Source organism: Canis lupus, chromosome 12 (assembly GCF_048164855.1).
Source record: "Canis lupus baileyi chromosome 12, mCanLup2.hap1, whole genome shotgun sequence".
Classification (NCBI taxonomy): Eukaryota; Metazoa; Chordata; class Mammalia; order Carnivora; family Canidae; genus Canis; species Canis lupus.
This window is the reverse complement of record NC_132849.1, coordinates 6,813,499-6,832,213: the sequence shown is the minus strand read 5'-3', so window position 1 is coordinate 6,832,213 and position 18,715 is coordinate 6,813,499. Positions and strand designations below refer to the sequence as shown.

Below are 18,715 nucleotides of genomic sequence, written 5' to 3'. Positions count from 1 at the left end.
CAGTGCCAGCTCTCCCACTTACTGGGGTATGGCTAACTCAGGTGTGATCCACCTTGTGCTCCGGCAAACAGCTAAATACTTCTGAGGCCCAGTTTCCTCATCTCTCGAGTGGGGAGAGTGGCATTATGGTCTGTGAGTTTAGTATGCACAGACAGTGCTTAAAAGAGTGCCTGACACCTACTTCGGAAGAATGTTAAGTAAGATCTAAGAAGAAAAGGGAGAAACGTTGAATAAGTAGATCTTAAAGTTAGGAGATTTCGTTATGTGGGAGGAAAAAATCTCTCTGTGGCTGTAATGAAGCATCTTCTGTGGAACAGCTTTTCCAACCTTTCAGGTAAACAGGTGAGTACCACCCTGCAAATGGAGGAGCCAAAGAGCCTAATTCTAATCTTTGGGAATATATGATAAGACACTCGGTGGATTTTTTTTTTTTTTTTTTCTCAGCCAAGGCTAAGGCAAGGGTGACTTAGTTCAGCAACTCCCCTGGATCTTGGGTTGAAAACCCTGCATCTTGTTCCCTGTCATCACTGAGTCCACATGCTTGTTTCAGCCTTCCGTGCTCTCTCTCCACCCATAAAGTTATGATGAAGAGGTGGCTTCGAGGAAGAGCAGAGTCAGGGAGAGCCAATGGCAAAACCTCAGAAAGCCACACACACCAGTCATATGCACTCTGTCCATTCATCTGTAAAATGCCTGTTGCTCCAGGTTGAGCAACTTTCGAGAATAAGAAACTGTCTGTAGGAGTACTTTGAAATACAAGTGTTATATGCTCACAGTATTATTAGAAATAATCATTGCTCCTGACTCTTCAGAAATGCCTGGCAGATTGAGGTGATTTGGTATTTGTAATAGGTTTTGAGTTCCTTTGGAAAAAGAGTGCAACACAAATGCCAGGTGTTTCCGTTCTGGGAGAAGCTTGAGTAAGTCACAGAGGGTCCAAACACATCTTAGTACATCATGCTGAGTATTAGAGACAAGCCAAAGAACTTTTTTTTTTTTTTTTTTTTTTTTTTTGCCAAAGAACTTTAAAACAGGATTCTTGTCTTCAAAGAACATAGTCTTCATAGGGAGATGAAGCATAACACATAGGACTATTCAGTATGCCATATGATCGAGTGCTCGAATGTGTGATGCAGACAGAAAGTACCAGAAGTTCTAGAAGGGGACTATCTAGGTGGTAACTGCTTTTCTGTTCCTGATATAAATGTTTTCTGATAGCTTTGTCCATGCAAGATTCATTTGCTACTTCTATTTTACCGGTGTTTGCTGATGTTTGGTGAGAGGTCACAAAATTGTGTATGATCACGTCTGTCAAATTTGACAACTGCAATCAATTTTATAGTTTAAACTGGAGAAAAAAAAAAAAAAGCTGAAGGTGGTGGGGGATGAAAATACAACCTTAAGTATAATCAAGACCAAAATGTTTTTTAGGATGTTTTCTCCTAAGGTCGGCATAGAAACATTCTGTAACATTTTATTCTAGTTCTTTTCCCTGACTTCATTTAAAAAGAAAAAAATGCAATCGTGTGTACCAAGAACCTCCACCAATTCCTTTCAGCGGCTCAGGTTAAATAGCTGGGACTATTGCACTTTCCAAATGAAAAAATGGACATTTCACACTTGGCAGTGATCCTGCTCAATGCCAAAACCTGGACTAGAACTACTCTCCTTTGTCCAGTCCTGGAGCCTCTCAAGGTGCCTATATATAAGCTGGAACACCTGAGCTGCTTCTAATTCCCTTTGGTTCTTCAGGCACTAACTAATCCTGCATCTGGCATCTTCTTCCTTCAGCCCCATACCCTAGCAGCAAGATCACAGGAGGAGAGGAGGGAGTTGAGGAGACTGTGGTCACCAGAAAACTCTATTGGGAACTTCCCTGGAAGGAGCAGTGACTGAAATTGTACCTTGGTTTTCCCTGAACTAGTCTAGGCCTCCTTAAGTAAAGGGCTTTCTCATTTGTTCTCTGGCTAGGTTTGGGAGTATTTTCTTGACCTTTATGCGTCGAATTAGCCTTGCAAATTGGCTCAAAAAATATCTTAGCTTTCGAAGCTGTTCTTTTACCTTCAGCATTATGGATCATTCCCATGCTTACCCATGCCTGTGGTCCCTGTCATTAAACAGTGAGAGCTCAAGACACATCCTTGGCATAATTTAATAGAAAGATCATGGAAGTCAGGGGGCAGAACTGATTGTATTTGGTATTGGCTCGATAGCTGGTTTCAGGAGTACCTCTTCCAATGTCTCTCCATCCTGAGGCCCTGAGAATGTAAACACAGATTAATTTGTTTCATGGTTGGGAATCGGGATGGGTTTGTTACATTTCAGTGCCATCGTTTCCCATCGGAGGTGAAACACCAGACAGTTGCTTTGGATTTGGAGTAGTACCCTTTGGTTGCAAAGCATCGTTTTGAAAAAAGAAAAACTCAAGTTTTTGACGGGTTTGTATTTGAAAGTAGAGAAATGTAAGGGAGAATATGTGCCTGAAGATAAAATGTTTTTCTCATGTGCTTACAAACGCCTGGTACATGATACTTGGTGGGAGGCTCAAGTGCTTGGCAGAAAATCTTGTCACTCTTCAGCTGCCTGAGTGCCAGAGCATGAACATCGCTGCTCCCTTAACCCTGTTGGAAGCTGAGGAGTGATCTATCTGCCACATCCTCGAGTTGGCTAGTGCTTTAACTTTGATCCTGTTGTAAGGGTGTTTTGTGTCTTTTGTGTTTTTGCTCCCAACCCTTTTTGGGTGGCCTTTTCCCGTAGTGTGCCCTGGAGATGCGAGATTTTCCTTTGGCAGCAGGAGGCACACACCCAGAGAATGCTGGAGCTGCAAGGGGAAAGGACCCACTTCCACAGCAGAGAAAAACAAAGAGGAAAAAGGCATACAGGTGGCCAGCGCTAAGGGACGCACCCAACAAGCAGCGGGCCGCTACCACTGCCCTGAGCAGCTGCTTCTGTTGCTGCCCGAGAGGAACTCGGTGAGCCCATCCCTGTTTGTGACTGCAAGCTCAGGATTTCAATCAATGCATTCCAGTAACCCTAAAGTGAGGAACTCCCCGTCAGGAAACACACAGAGGTAAGGGCTGGGGCCTACCCAGCTGCCCCTTGGGGATTGTCATAGGTGGACCTCGAACTGTCACTGAGGGAACAGTGTGTTCAAGCGGAAGCAAGTGAACCCAAGTGGGGAAAGGAAGAGAAAACAGAGAAGTAAATAGTGTTAGAATAGTAAACGGGCCACAGTGCAATCAGACTTTCTGTTAGAGTTTTCTATTGTTATTCTTTTGCCAGCTGTTCTTTGACTGTGCTTCTTTACCACCACCTCCCTCCCAAAGCACAGAGGAAAGGACCTTAGAGCCCACCCAATACGATGTACTAAACCAAGGCCTGGGATGGTGACAAGGCCTTAGGTCTTAGGACGAAAGGACCAGCCCCTAGTCCCCCGCTGTGAAGTGTTTTCCTGTGTTCCACAGTACTTAAATTGATATGTGTTTTTTAAAGATTTTGTTTATTCATGAGAGACACCGAGAAAGAGAGGCAGAGACATAGGCAGAGGGAGAAGCAAGCTCCCTGCAGGGAGAGCCCAATGCGGGACTCAACCCAGAACTCCAGGATCATGCCCTGAACCAACGGCAGACGCTCAGCCACCCAGGTGCCCCTATTTTTAAAGAGAAACAGAGGGAGAGAAAGCATGAGCAGGGGGAGGGGCAGAGGGAGAAGCAGACTCTCTGCTGAGCAGGGAGCCCAACTTGGGGCCTGATCCCAGGACCTCAGGATCATGACCTGAGCTGAAGACAGACACTTAACTGACTGAGCCACCCAGGTGCCCCCAAATTGATATTTTTTAAAGAATTTTTTCCTCATCCTGTGGGGTTCCAGTTAGTGTATGTGCTCTGGTGCACAATACTGCTTGTTGGAGGGATTCACATCCGACAGGGTTTCCCTAACCCTCCACTCACCAGCGGGTTTCCTCTCATGCTCTCTGGGTCCTGCCCGTATTTTCCAGCAGGGAAGCTAGGCTCCCGTTGTTACAGTTGTTCCCTGTCATCAGCCGGGGTGGGTAGTGTTTTGATCTTAACGATGCCTGTTTGTTTACTCTGAGCTAGTCTTAGTGTGAGAGTGAGTTCTCTATGTACATAGAGACCATTGTCCTTTACTGACAGAAGCCCTAGAGATGGGTCCCCACGTGACTGTAGGATTCCCGAGCCCAGGCAGGCCTGATCCTCCTCTCTGTCAGCTCCAAGATGAGAGCAGGGCTCGAAGGATCAAGGAAGTGACTGAGGTGAAAGGTGGGGTGGTCCCTCAGTCCTTTGCATCTCCTTGACCTACTCTAGGAACTGCTTCTCCCTGATTTGGGCAGACCAGCTGGATCCGGCGTCTGATCTCCCTTTGTTATTTGTCTCTTTTAGTAGCCCTAAGTCAAAGCAGGAGGTGATGGTCCGTCCTCCTACAGTGATGTCCCCATCTGGAAACCCCCAGCTGGATTCCAAATTCTCCAATCAGGGTAAACAGGGGGGCTCAGCCAGCCAATCCCAGCCATCCCCCTGTGACTCCAGGAGTGGGGGCCATACCCCTAAAGCACTCCCCGGCCCAGGTGGGAGCATGGGGCTGAAGAATGGGGCTGGAAATGGTGCCAAGGGCAAGGGGAAAAGGGAGCGAAGTATTTCCGCCGACTCCTTTGATCAGAGAGATCCTGGGACTCCAAACGATGACTCTGACATTAAAGGTATGTCTATAAGATCTTTGAGACTCAGAGGGAAGTAGCTATTCCCGAGGGAAGGCCTCTGACATTGGTGGATGCTGGAGAGCCTCAGAGCAGCCGAGTGGGGAGAGTAGGTACCAGGTTCAGGAGTTGTCGCAGCTTGTTAGGGTGGAACTGCTTCCTCTTGTTTTCCCACTCCCTGAAGAATGGTCTGGGACTGCCTCGTGGAAGAGTTCTTGCCCTTCAGGATGCACATGTTCCGGGGGTGATGGCAGGATGTCTCTCAGTCCTCACCACGTTCTTGGGGATGTTTCTGGCTTCTGTGCTGTTTCTCCTTCAGTCTCGAGCTCCCGTTTGTCTATGCCAGGGGCCTACACTGGAGCAGTTTTCCCGGCATCTCTTATTCTCCTCTGTCAGTTGAACTCTGTGAGACTGGGGTTCTCTCTGGTTACCACTTTGCCACTAGGCATGAGAGGAAGCCCTGGCAGTAGTGTGGGTCTGTCACAGCTGATTCCCGTGTGGCAGAAACGAGAGGTGACATGTAGTAGAAACGGGGGAGGCACCAAAATAGAGCTAGGCAGGAGGAATATGGGGCCAACGGCTGTGGCTTCAGTTGTTTTCCCTCCTAGTTGAAAACCAGAAACCTTAACTATGGCCAGAGTGTGAAGTCGCATTCCAGGGGTGGAAGTTTGACACCCCCCCCCACTCCTTCCTGCCAGCCCACATTAGAAGTAAGAACGTGGGTGATTGCTCCCCCATCTTTCCTTCCATCCTCAGGTATTTGTGGGAGGCCTGCCATGAGCGCCAGCACTATGCTGTGCGGTAGGGGACCATGGTCACAAGATACAGCTGCCATCCCCAAGAATTTGAGTGAACCCGGACTGCAGATCATTAAACAATTATGATAAAATGTGATAAATGCTGAAATAAGAGGATTTGGGGGCTGTGGTTTCAACTCACTGGGGCATCTAGTCCAAGAGGTTCCAAAAAGGTTTCCAGGAAGGAGGGACACTTGTGCTAATGTCTGAAGGGTGCGTAATAGACAAGTAAGGAGGTGGAGGGAAAGGGTGCTTAGTGCTTAGTAATTTTGTCATTTGGGGAGAAGCGTTTTGGAATTTTTATGAGTTGAAGAGGTTTTCTCTTAGCAAGGTGCTTCCTCCTTAAAATTCTCAAGGTGGGTTTGTGTTGTGGTGCTGTAAATGCTGGCAGAAGCAGCTTTTTCCTTTCTCTGACACCACTCTTCTCATTCTTTTAGAATGTAATTCTGCTGACCACATAAAGTCCCAGGATTCCCAGCACACACCACACTCGATGACCCCATCCAATGCTCCAGCCCCCAGGTCTTCCACCCCCTCCCATGGCCAGACTACTGCCCCAGAGCCCACACCTGCTCAGAAGACTCCCGCCAAAGTGGTGTATGTGTTTTCTACTGAGATGGCCAATAAGTAAGTTCACAGCTGGGTCTTGCTGTTGGCAGGGCTTGTGTGTTTGGACGCCTGAGTTCTTATTCCCACTGAAGGTTAATCCTTTTTTCCCCCACATGTGTTATATCACTTGAAGTTAACAGTACAGAAAGGGGTAAAATAAAATAAAATACAAAACCTCCTGACCCTCTCTCCCCAGAGGCAACCACTGATGATACTTCTTTGGCTTTCCTTCCAGAAGGTTTTTGTGCTTGTAAGATACAGATCTTTTTCAAACATAAAAGAGATTGATTACACAGTAGCATCTAATTTAGCATTCTCTTTTAAATAACACAAGTAATACTTGTGTCTGTCTTAGAATGATTAGAAAATATAAATAACTAAAAAGAGAAATATGTCTGGAATAGAGATAACTACTGTGAATGTTTTGGCACCTATGTTTCTGATGGATGGGTCAGCAGATTTTTTTTGCTTACTTAATTTATACAAAATGTGAATGTACCCTACATACAGACAGAGTGAATTTCCACAGCCTTAGTTTATTATTATGTGTTGAGAGAGTTCACGTTTGCTTTTCATGTTGGGGTTTTGAACTAGGATTCTATAAAACACCTACCACAGTGTATTGGTTGGAAGGAGAAAATCTTGGGGTTTTTTAATGCCTCTTTTGAGATTTTGCTAATAGCTATCATTAGATTCCAGAAGTCTGATGCTAAATGATAGACACAAATAATGAAAATTTGTGTTTCTTGATTCTTACTCAACATTTCTGATGGCTCTCTACACAGAACCACCTTCCTTTCTGCTCTTACAAGTTCACTCTGGGGTTAAAGTGTTTTTGCAATTACAGGTAGTGGAGTAGAAGCAAATCCTAGTGTGTGCATCTCTCTTGTCTCTGCAGAGCCGCAGAAGCTGTGTTGAAAGGCCAGGTTGAAACTATCGTCTCTTTCCACATCCAGAACATCTCTAACAGCAAGACAGAACGAAGCACAGCCCCTCTGGTAGGCCATTTTGGAAGTGGAGTGTGGTTTAAAGGCTCTCCAGTGCCCATAAAGGTGGGAGGTAGTCTCGATGGTGTAAGCTGCATCCCGGGCATTTGACCTACTTGTGGTATTATGTGGTTTCAGGCAGATCATGCCGTACTGGCCTTTCCTTTAGCAAGCAGGTAAACTGAGGGATTACTAGGAGAGAAGGACACAGGATAAAACAGGAGGTATATGAGGAGATGTCCGATTTCTTTCATGTAGCCATCCCTGGGAAAATCTGAATTCAAACCGTGTGTACAGGGCAGGTTTTTAACAGCTAACAAATGCTCTTGAGTTAGTTGCAGAGCAGAAGAGGAATGACTCAAGCCTCCGTACTGGAGTACATGCTGCTAATCTGCTAATTAGAGTCTCAGTGACTTTCAAAATGATTCTTCCTTACTTCAAAGTGAGAGGACCATTAAATACTTTTAATTGCTTGATATTTCCAAAATTCCAATAAATATTATTGTGTCTCCTGTCTGGAACTTAAGTACCTACCATAAGCCACGTTAGAAAAAACGTGCAGTGGTTGCTTGAATCCATGTAGCGTTCCACATGGAACCACAAGTTGTTTCTGTGATTGGCATTGTCAGGGCATCCTGCCAAATGCTGCTGGGACACTAAGAGGTTCAAGACACAGACCTTGCTTTCAGGAAGCATAAAATCTAGTACTAGTACTGGGTGTAGTCTTTGATGTGGGAAAAGTTAAGTGACAATAAATGAGTCAAATGACAAGTCAAGATAAAACAGTGACATTTTTGTCTTTGTCGTGGATCAACAAAGTTCCTCTCCATTGACATAGCAGAGCTTGGGTTTTCCTAGACTTAGAAAAGGCATTTCACATTCTTCGTATACCTCTGCTATTCAAGAAGGGAGGAGGATGGACGTACATGATATTTAAAATGTGTATATATCTTAGTTTATGCTTAAATATTTTATACACATGTATACATAATATTTAAAACTTTTATCATCCCAGGATGCACAGGGTACATTGTAATGCCAGCCAGTATTTCATTGACTTGGCAGCAGATCTTATTAGGGTTTGCATCTCTACCTTCTCTGGTGCTGAAATGAGTCAGAAGTGGTGTTAAGGATGGAATTGGGAATAATCCAACGACCGTTGCTCCAAATCTCAAATCAAAAGGGTGGCACTAAACTACTACTTCTATCCTGGTCACATGACACGAAGTCGGTGCCCATCCCAAACTAACCGACCAATCGAACCTGGCCAACAAAACCAAACCTAAAATGGCACCAGGAGGAAAAGGAAAGTGACCTCCACACTACAGTACGGGAGTCAGGGACATGGGAGACATGTTGAGCATGTGGAGTCATGCAGGTTCAGCCAGCCTTCCCACCCCAGTCTCTGTGTGCAGACATATGTGCACGGGTACCTGTGAATGAAACATTTATATACATATTCACAGAACAGAACACGTGAAGATAGTCTTTGTGTTTATGCAACACAGACTGTTCGATGCAGAGATACACATGATTCGTGTACAGATTTGCACACAGGAAAGCCTTCCAGAAAGCAAGTGGGGAGGTAAGGAAGAGCCTCAGGGGTTTGGAAATACAGACAGGATTAAGTGAGCAAGTAGGAACAAAGGAACACCCAAAGGAGGGTACATGCGGCTAGCTGGAGGCTGGCGAAAGATCCCCGAGATGGGGTTTGTAGGCTGGGCCCCTCTGTGCTTCTGCAGTACCCCCGACTTGGGCACCGCCAGCAGTGCCAGAGTTTAGACCCAGGGTACGCGTCCTTCTTCCGCACGCAGACAGCATCCGTGTCCCCGCAGGTGCATGTGCTTTCACCCAGGACTTAGTGTAGCGTCGGTACTTAATAAATAATAATGAGGCTGTCATCTGACCTATAAAAAGGGCAGTCTGCTGTCTATTGGAAAGAACAGATCAAGAGACACCGTGGGCTAGATAGCCTCAGATTTCCCCACAGACGCTTCCTGCTTACGGATTATCTTACTACAGTTAATGTACAAGTTCTTATCGAATATGGAATCAGTGATCACAAACTGAAAACAGAAACCAGAGCTATCAGGCCCCCTGGAAACTCAAGGAGAGGAGTACTGTGCTAGTCACCATGTCAGAGAAGACTCTCACTGGAACGGCGTAGCCTTCCCTGCTTCCTCTGGCTGCTAGAGTACAGAGCTGTCAGTGACAAGTATATTCCCTTGCAGCTGAAAACATCAGACCTCTTGACTGACAATGAGGAGCCTATATACCTAGTTGTACTTTCGGGGAAAAGAAGGGTGTTAGGTACAGCCTCCCACATACCAAGAAACTAATCTCTCTTTGAATCAGAAATACACAGTAGACATGTGATATCAAACCTGTTCCTCGAAATAGATACTCAAATATATTCACTTTGGCAGAGTGGCTCTCCCCTGGCATGCTTATAAAGTTATTGAAACATAATCTTCAGCAAGGGAAAGACGATGCCATTTGACAGGAAAGTGGAAGAAAAAAATCAGAACGTCTCCATGTCCAGACTGGGGTTGTACATGGGCAGTTTCTGCAGCAAATGTCAGAGTAGATTTATGTGAACTGGGACAAATCCTTTATAACATGTTTTGCTTTTTTAATTGCCTTTCCATACCATTTACCAATGATTTTTAAAATCTTGTTTATCTTCAGAACACACAGATATCTGCCCTTCGGAATGATCCGAAAACCCTCCCACAACAGCCCCCAGCTCCAGCCAGCCAGGACCAGAATTCTTCCCAGAATACCAGACTGCAGCCGACTCCACCCATTCCGGCACCAGCACCCAAGCCTGCTGCACCCCCACGTCCCCTGGACCGGGATAGTCCTGGTGTAGAAAACAAACTGATCCCTTCTGTAGGCAGTCCTGCCAGCTCTACTCCACTGCCCCCAGACGGTACCGGGCCAAACTCGACACCCAATAACCGAGCAGTGACCCCTGTGTCCCAAGGGAGCAATAGCTCTTCAGCAGATCCCAAAGCCCCTCCGCCTCCTCCAGTGTCCAGTGGAGAGCCCCCCACGCTGGGAGAGAACCCCGACGGGCTGTCTCAGGAGCAGCTGGAGCACCGGGAGCGCTCCTTACAAACGCTCCGAGACATCCAACGGATGCTTTTCCCCGATGAGAAAGAATTCACAGGAGGACAAAGTGGGGGACCCCAGCAGAACACTGGGGTATTAGATGGACCTCAGAAAAAACCAGAAGGGCCAATACAGGCCATGATGGCTCAATCCCAAAGCCTAGGGAAGGGACCTGGGCCCCGGACAGATGTGGGAGCTCCATTTGGCCCTCAAGGACATAGAGATGTGCCCTTTTCTCCAGATGAAATGGTTCCACCTTCCATGAACTCCCAGTCTGGGCCCATGGGACCTGACCACTTGGACCATATGACCCCCGAGCAGATAGCTTGGCTGAAACTGCAGCAGGAGTTCTATGAGGAAAAGAGGAGGAAGCAGGAGCAAGTGGTCGTGCAGCAGTGCTCCCTCCAGGACATGATGGTCCATCAGCATGGGCCTCGGGGCGTGGTCCGAGGGCCTCCTCCTCCATATCAGATGGCCCCAAGCGAAGGCTGGGGGCCAGGGGGCGCGGAGCCCTTTGCCGATGGGATCAACATGCCCCACTCTCTGCCCCCAAGGGGCATGGCTCCCCATCCCAACATGCCAGGGAGCCAGATGCGCCTCCCTGGATTTGCAGGAATGATAAACTCAGAAATGGAGGGGCCGAATGTCCCCAACCCAGCATCTAGACCAGGTCTTTCTGGAGTCAGTTGGCCAGACGATGTGCCAAAAATCACAGATGGTCGAAACTTCCCACCTGGCCAGGGTGTCTTCAGTGGTCCAGGCCGAGGGGAACGCTTCCCAAACCCCCAAGGATTGTCCGAAGAGATGTTTCAACAGCAGCTGGCAGAGAAGCAGCTGGGTCTCCCCCCGGGGATGAGCATGGAAAGCAGCAGGCCCAGCATGGAGATGAATAGAATGATCCCAGGCTCCCAGCGACACATGGAGCCTGGGAGTAATCCCATTTTCCCTCGAATACCCGTTGAGGGCCCTCTGAGTCCCTCCAGGGGTGACTTTCCGAAAGGAATGCCCCCACAGATGGGCCCTGGTCGGGAACTTGAGTTTGGGATGGTTCCTAGTGGGATGAAGGGAGATGTCAGTCTAAACGTCAGCATGGGATCCAACCCTCAGATGATACCTCAGAAGATGAGAGAGGCTGGGGCAGGCCCTGAGGAGATGATGAAATTACGCCCAGGTGGCGCAGACCTGCTGCCCACTCAGCAGAAGATGGTGCCCCTGCCATTTGGTGAGCACCCCCAGCAAGAGTACGGCATGGGCCCTAGACCATTCCTTCCCATGTCTCAGGGTCCAGGCAGCAACAGTGGCTTGCGGAATCTCAGAGAACCACTTGGGCCCGACCAAAGGACTAACAGCCGGCTCAGTCATATGCCACCACTACCTCTCAACCCTTCCAGTAACCCCACTAGCCTCAACACAGCTCCTCCAGTTCAGCGTGGCCTGGGGCGGAAGCCCTTGGATATATCTGTGGCAGGCAGCCAGGTACATTCCCCAGGCATTAACCCTCTGAAATCTCCCACGATGCGCCAAGTCCAGTCACCAATGCTGGGCTCACCCTCGGGGAACCTCAAGTCCCCCCAGACTCCATCGCAGCTGGCAGGCATGCTGGCGGGCCCAGCTGCTGCTGCTTCCATTAAGTCCCCCCCTGTCTTGGGGTCTGCTGCTGCTTCGCCTGTTCACCTCAAGTCTCCATCACTTCCTGCCCCGTCACCTGGATGGACCTCCTCTCCAAAACCTCCCCTTCAGAGTCCCGGGATCCCTCCAAACCATAAAGCACCCCTCACCATGGCCTCCCCAGCCATGCTGGGCAGTGTAGAGTCAGGTCAGTATGCTTGCGTCCTCACAGCAGTTGCACCTTGTAGCCGGAGATTGCAAAAGCCTCATTTATGTACTTTAAGAAAACTGGTGTCCTAATTTGATTATGCAACCGGAGGAGGTGGCCTTTGCCGAGACGGACGTATCCGAGGCCAGGTGCGTGATTGGTGCTTCCGCGGGGTTACGCACTAAGTATCCAATCCTGGCAGAGACACACAGCTCTTAGTGCAGAATGTGTTTGTCAGGTAGGACTGTTCAGAGGAAGAGGGAGAATGGGACACGTGTCACTCCACAGAATAATTTACATTTGCACAGTGCACGTGGGTTGGTGAAGTAAAATGCCTCGGACAGTGGGTAAATATGACTTCTTTCAATACTAGACCTGCCCACTTGAAGGGGGCTGCCCTCGTGTCCACAGGCCCTGAGTATAATCGTAAGCAGAAAGGGGAGGCTGTTGAAAGACTTTAGTGGTTCTCATAAATACATGCTGACCACAGAGACAGTTACCCAAAACCTTCTCCTTGGTAGACTGCTGTTTTCAGAGATCAGCTGCAATTTCTCAGCATTTTCTTCCTGGGGGAAGCTCTGGCTAATGATGGTGGTTTTGTGAATGGGGCCGGAGGTGGTCAGTGGAAGATGAGCGTCGAGGTATAAATACTAGGTCCATGTGGTCTCTGCTTGAGAAAAACTAGACTCAGAATAAGATCGAGGATGTATCCCAGCCAGCTGAAGCGTCTCTCTCCCAGTTGGGTAGCGGATCACAAGAGCAGGACAGTAGAACCAGCCTCCTCAGAACTGCTCAGTGCCGACGTTGTGGTTGTGGAAATTAATCAAGAGCGTGTGTATAGGGTGACGCAGTTAGCACCTGGGGTTGAGTCGCTGGGCCGGCTCCACGGCGTCCTAAATACCTGAGTGGAATTCTGAATCATGATCGGCAAGGGAGAGATCTGCTTATTTTGCATTCTTTTCAGTGAAATAGTTGTCCCTACACCATGCCCTTCCCAAGCTTGAGGTTCTGTCTCTACTGCATTCTTGGTGTGTCTTCATGTCTTCTGGTGCATTGCATCCCTGTCACACTGGTCACCCCTCTGCACACACACACAGCTTGACCAGAAGACTGATGATTTGTGTTCTGGGTCTAATAACACTGTCCTGTTCATCCATCTCATTCTTGGCCTTGCTAGTTCATAATCATAGGCCTGATAGCCTTTAAGAGGAATCTAATTTCCTGCCCATTCTTGTTTTATTTTGCTTTCTTGTAGGCGGCCCCCCACCCCCCACAGCCAGCCAGTCTGCCTCCGTGAACATCCCTGGAAGTCTTCCCTCTAGTACACCTTACACCATGCCTCCAGAGCCAACCCTTTCCCAGAACCCGCTGTCTATTATGATGTCTCGAATGTCCAAGTTTGCAATGCCCAGTTCTACCCCTTTATACCACGACGCCATCAAGACTGTGGCCAGCTCCGATGACGACTCCCCTCCAGCACGTTCTCCCAACTTGCCATCAATGAATAATATGCCAGGTAAGAAATCAGGAAGCTAGGATACTGAGCGAGTGTTAGACAAAAGAGAGAATTCTCGCATGCTTTTCAGCCGGCTGCAGACCCCCAATGGATGGAAGCGGCACACGCTGGGAAGTACCGTCAATAGAATCAAGTGTCTTAACTAGAGGAAGAGAACGTGAACAATTTTGTATTCATTTGATTCAATGTGTTTGTTAGAAAGCAGGTTTCCTTAGGATTCTTACAGTTTCCTCAAAGAAGTTCTGATGCTTCTGTGTACCTGGATGGGTACTTTTTTCCCTTTTGAGGGGGTGGGAGGGCAGTGGGGGTCCTCCTGGAGAAATACTGAGAGGTGTTTCTTTTTAACATGCAGATCGGAGTGTCTTTAATTCTCAAGTGTTTTTCTGGAAGGGCCGCCTCCAACCACTAAGCAGCCACAGGATTTCAGACAGGGCACAGCCTGTTTCCTAGCACCATCCTCACCATACCTGGTGGTTATTCTGTAGAGACACCAACTACTTAAATGGCTTAGGGACTATAGTAGAACCGGCATGTTGCCTTCTTTCTGATTCTTGGATTTGTAGGGCTAATCCTCTCTGTCCAAAGAGGACCGTTCCTAAGTGATTCAGACAAATTCGTTTCATCTATGTTCCATGCCTCCCATGAAGAAGGCTGAATTGATTTGCTTATATTAATTTGTGACTTTTCACACAGACTTTCTTCCTGGCTATTTTCTACATACCCTTACGTTGTAAGGTTTACAACATATGTAGTCTGAGTTTAAGACTCAGAATATATCCTCTTGTAGGGCTGTTGGCCTGTACGCTCCAAAATGTATTTTAATCTCGCTGAGGGCAGGGATTTCGTGTTGTATGTTTTCCCAGCAGAGCCCCTTGCACATTTGATACACAATGATCTTGTTGTTGTTAATTGGGTTTATGATAGTTTTTCTAAAGCTGCTCTTGGTTAAGGTGATTCCTTTGATATCTTTATTTTTCTAGGAATGGGCATTAATACACAGAATCCTCGAATTTCAGGTCCAAACCCTGTGGTTCCGATGCCAACCCTCAGCCCAATGGGAATGACCCAGCCACTTTCTCACTCCAATCAGATGCCCTCTCCGAATGCCATGGGACCCAACATACCTCCTCACGGGGTCCCGATGGGGCCCGGCTTGATGTCACACAATCCTATCATGGGCCACGGGTCCCAGGAGCCTCCAATGGTACCTCAAGGACGGATGGGTTTCCCCCAGGGCTTCCCTCCAGTACAGTCTCCTCCACAGCAGGTTCCGTTCCCTCACAATGGCCCCAGCGGGGGGCAGGGCAACTTCCCAGGAGGCATGGGTTTCCCAGGGGAAGGCCCCCTCGGTCGCCCCAGCACCCTGCCCCAGAGTTCAGCAGATGCAGCACTTTGCAAGCCTGGAGGCCCCGGGGGTCCCGACTCCTTCGCTGTCCTGGGGAACAGCATGCCTTCGGTGTTTACAGACCCAGATCTGCAGGAGGTCATCCGACCCGGAGCCACTGGAATACCGGAGTTTGATCTGTCTCGCATTATTCCATCTGAGAAGCCCAGCCAGACACTGCAGTATTTCCCTCGAGGGGAAGTCCCAGGCCGTAAACAGCCCCAGGGCCCCGGACCTGGGTTTTCGCACATGCAGGGGATGATGGGTGAACAAGCACCCAGAATGGGACTGGCGTTACCTGGCATGGGAGGTCCAGGGCCAGTGGGAACTCCGGATATCCCCCTCGGGACAGCCCCATCCATGCCAGGCCACAACCCAATGAGACCACCAGCCTTTCTCCAGCAAGGCATGATGGGACCGCACCATCGGATGATGTCACCAGCACAATCTACAATGCCTGGCCAGCCCACCCTGATGAGCAACCCAGCTGCTGCCGTGGGCATGATTCCTGGCAAGGATCGGGGGCCTGCTGGGCTCTACACCCACCCTGGGCCCGTGGGCTCTCCAGGCATGATGATGTCCATGCAGGGCATGATGGGACCCCAACAGAACATCATGATCCCCCCACAGATGAGGCCCCGGGGCATGGCCGCTGACGTGGGCATGGGTGGATTTAGCCAAGGACCTGGCAACCCAGGAAACATGATGTTTTAAGCTGCTAAGATTGGATGTGCCGATCCTTGTCAAGATGAGATTCCAGGTCCTGCGAGCTGCTTTGAGGGAGTTCCAGGAACACCGTTGGTCATGCAATAGGAGAACAGAGACCCGAGGGCTGCTTTGGGGGAGGGGGGAACTTGAGAATGTATGGATTTACCTGAAAACAAATGATTCATTTAATCAACAGGTGTGTTTTTTTTAAGATTTATTTTTTAAAAATTATTTTTGTGGACTTGGGTATCCTGTGATGGCACCTACTTTTGGGAATCTGTAGCTGTGCTTTGAGAATTGCCATCGGTCATGTGTTGCACCGTTCTCTGTATGTTTACGTCCTTTGGACTGGCTTCTCCCAGGATTCTTTTCTGGTTTTGTTTTTTGCTTTGGGCTTTATTTTTTTGTGTACTGTACTATATTGTAAAAGGGATTTTAGCAGAGACTTTAGTCTTTGGGACAAGAGGAGAACAGGAATGCTGGGCTGTTTACTTTAGGTGGAGAATCCATCTTCAGACCTTTGGACTATTTTCTTTCAACTCCAGTGTATAGAAAAAAAAAAAAAACCAAACTACGACCTCAGAGCAGAGTATTAATGAAAAGCACAAAAAAAGGAACTAAGTTCAGCGAGGGGTGGGGGGAGGGGGGAGATTTTTCTTTTTAAAAATAATGAAACTTAGGACGTTTGTTTTTCAGTTCGAGTGCTCTCCGCACTTGTCTGTCTCTCCCAGTCTGCAAACCCACCTTCACATTTTTCTCTCTTCCCTCCCTCTCCCTCTCCCCTTGGTTGAGTGTTTCCTTCCCCCCACAGCCTGCCCGCCACCGAGGACGACCTCTGCTTTCCTCTTCTTTCCCTTTGGCAGCTGCAATACCCGGTGTTTCTTGGGGGAAGTAAATCTAAGGAAGCCTCGCCTTCCAGGCCAGGTGTCGCCCAGGCCCGGCTCCGGCTCCGGCTCCGGCTCCGGGAGGGAAAGGCCTGTGTTTGGGATGCTCGGTGGGCTGCTTTTCCCTTCTCTTCCCCAACACGCCCTCCCTTCCCCACCTTGTTTTCTGTTCTCCTTTTATTAGGAATTCCCAAGTGAATTTTATCAATGTGGGAGTGGAACAGATGCTAAAAGCTATCCAGGATTTTGTTTTTGTTTTTAATTTTGTGGTTCCTCCCTTCCCTCCCCTCCCATGCGTAAAACGTTCTGTGTAACCTCCATTAAATTTGGTACAAAACCACTCACCAGAGCTGTGGTGTCAGAAAAATAAAATATATTGTTTCTTACAAAATTGAATAGCCTTTTGTGTTCATTTCAGTTCCGGTCTGCTTAGTGCTGGGCATGGTAGCTGCCACACGACCCGAGGAACACAGTGGCTTTGCGTCCCAGCAGGTGGATGAAGGTGAGGGGAAGCCTGCCCAAGTGCCTGCCTAGGTGGAGCATCTTCTCTGGGTGGTTGAGTAAGAACCACTCGAAGATTTGTCCCGGGACCAGTCCTGTCTCTGTTGTGAAGCCTAGTGGTGGGCAGAAGAGCAACCCTGGCCCCCGGCGCTGAAATTTACCTCTCGGGGTAATGAATGGTCTCTACCAGGAATTTCTGGGAGAGCCAGTTAAATGGTGTGAAGCAATTCAGGCCAAGGGTATATTTTCACTCATTTGCAGAAGCTCTGAAGTGTCCCTGAATCTTGCTAAGGTAAAACATGACCACTGTGCCTGTGAGTCGGGGTTTTCCCCAGCCCGTGGGGGTGTCCCCTGCCTCGCTGCCTGCCGGCGTCCCCACTGTGGCCCCATTCAGTCTGGGCACGGCTCATCGCCCACCACTCGTGCCCTCGTTGGGCAGTGTGCATCCTGCAGGCCATGCGTGTCTCTCTGCACTTGAATTTGCCCTGGTGTGTGTATTGCTTCACGTCCTAGGTGGTTTTGGCTGAGTGACTGGGCGTCTGGGTGTGAGTTTGTTCACAGGTGAGAGAAGAAGGGAGGAGCAGCAGGTGCAGAGTCATCTGCAGACAAACTGGTACAAATTGGGCTCTGCTGGCGCTCTACAGTCGGAGTCCTTCCTGTGCCTGTGACGGTTTCTGCGATAGGTGTGTTTGAGAGCCAATTTCTCTTCCACTGTTGGCTGCCCTGTCATCTCAGAAACACAAGAGCCCCAGGCAACAAAAGTGAGATGACTGCGGCGGCACCTCCCCCACCAGTCACCTCCACGTGTGCTCCTGCTAACCTTGGAGGGCCTAAACGGTATGTGGTGTAATCATCTCCTTTGCAGAGGAGAAAGCTGAGCTCAAGTTTAAGAATTCAGGCACAATCGGATCTATTCAGATGGCCCTGTGTGGTGAACATTTTATGTTAGGAGAGTAAAATGAGTGTTTTGTTCCATAAATTTAGCCGTCTTCCTCGGTTCTCATTCCTCAGTTCTCTGGCTTCGAAGTTTATGGAAGTGAGCAGGGAAACATCTAAGCACGGGGAACGTGAGATGCGAGCCCCAACCAAGGAAGGTTGGGCCCTGGCATCTGTCCACTGGACTGGCTTCTGGGTGGCCCTGCTCCCGGCTGCACCTGACAGTGCTGTGGTCCCTGTTCAACTGGCCCTCGGAGGGAGCCCAGAGCCAGCTGGAGCGGCCCGGTGGCCCCTGCTGGGAAAAGCTGGGGATGTGGCGCTGCTCGCTCGGCCCCCTGCTGGACAGCATGCAGCAGTGCGAATGAGCTGTCCACTGCCCTGAAGTGGAGTTTTGAAGAGACCCCTTCATAAATCATTCATTTACGTTGTCAGCAGATACCAACAACATTTCATCATGATGATATCTGATAAACTGAGTTCGTTTGGGGTTTAAACAGAACAGTTTCTAATTTACTAAGAATGATGTGAAAATCACATTTGAGAGGCTTGATACTCCCATGTCGAGAACTAATTTTTAAAAATTAGCAAAAGGTTGATAAAGATATTTCTTGTTAACATAACCCTGTGAAAGCCCAGCCAGTCTCCCCCAAATTGGGGGACTGAGTGAAGGAAATGCAATAATGATGTGTTTACTTCATTTCAGGGGTTAAGTGGTGGGGTGTGGGTGAACTAAAAGAGTTTGTGTTGTTT

At 48.6% G+C, this 18,715-nt stretch overlaps 2 protein-coding genes across 5 annotated transcripts; both read left to right on the top strand.

Moving 5' to 3' along the window:
• The first annotated feature begins 2,769 nt into the window (after window positions 1–2,769).
• Window positions 2,770–2,976, top strand: LOC140601029 (uncharacterized). The gene has a single exon (XM_072769484.1). The coding sequence runs from the start codon at window positions 2,770–2,772 to the stop codon at window positions 2,974–2,976; it is 207 nt and encodes a 68-aa protein (XP_072625585.1).
• BCL9 (BCL9 transcription coactivator) lies at window positions 2,936–16,919 on the top strand. 4 transcript variants are annotated; one of them, XM_072769481.1, is made up of 7 exons: window positions 2,936–3,070; window positions 4,401–4,495; window positions 5,949–6,138; window positions 7,019–7,118; window positions 9,795–12,036; window positions 13,292–13,552; window positions 14,533–16,919. In XM_072769481.1, exons 1-7 carry the CDS (start codon window positions 3,018–3,020, stop codon window positions 15,648–15,650), a joined length of 4,059 nt encoding a protein of 1,352 aa, XP_072625582.1. In that variant the 5' UTR covers window positions 2,936–3,017; the 3' UTR covers window positions 15,651–16,919. The 4 variants fall into 4 exon arrangements, with proteins under 4 accessions (XP_072625582.1, XP_072625583.1, XP_072625580.1 ...); XM_072769482.1 differs by having other exon boundaries at window positions 4,401–4,717; window positions 15,019–16,919; XM_072769479.1 differs by having other exon boundaries at window positions 4,401–4,717; window positions 14,569–16,919.
• Window positions 16,920–18,715: the final 1,796 nt, after the last annotated feature.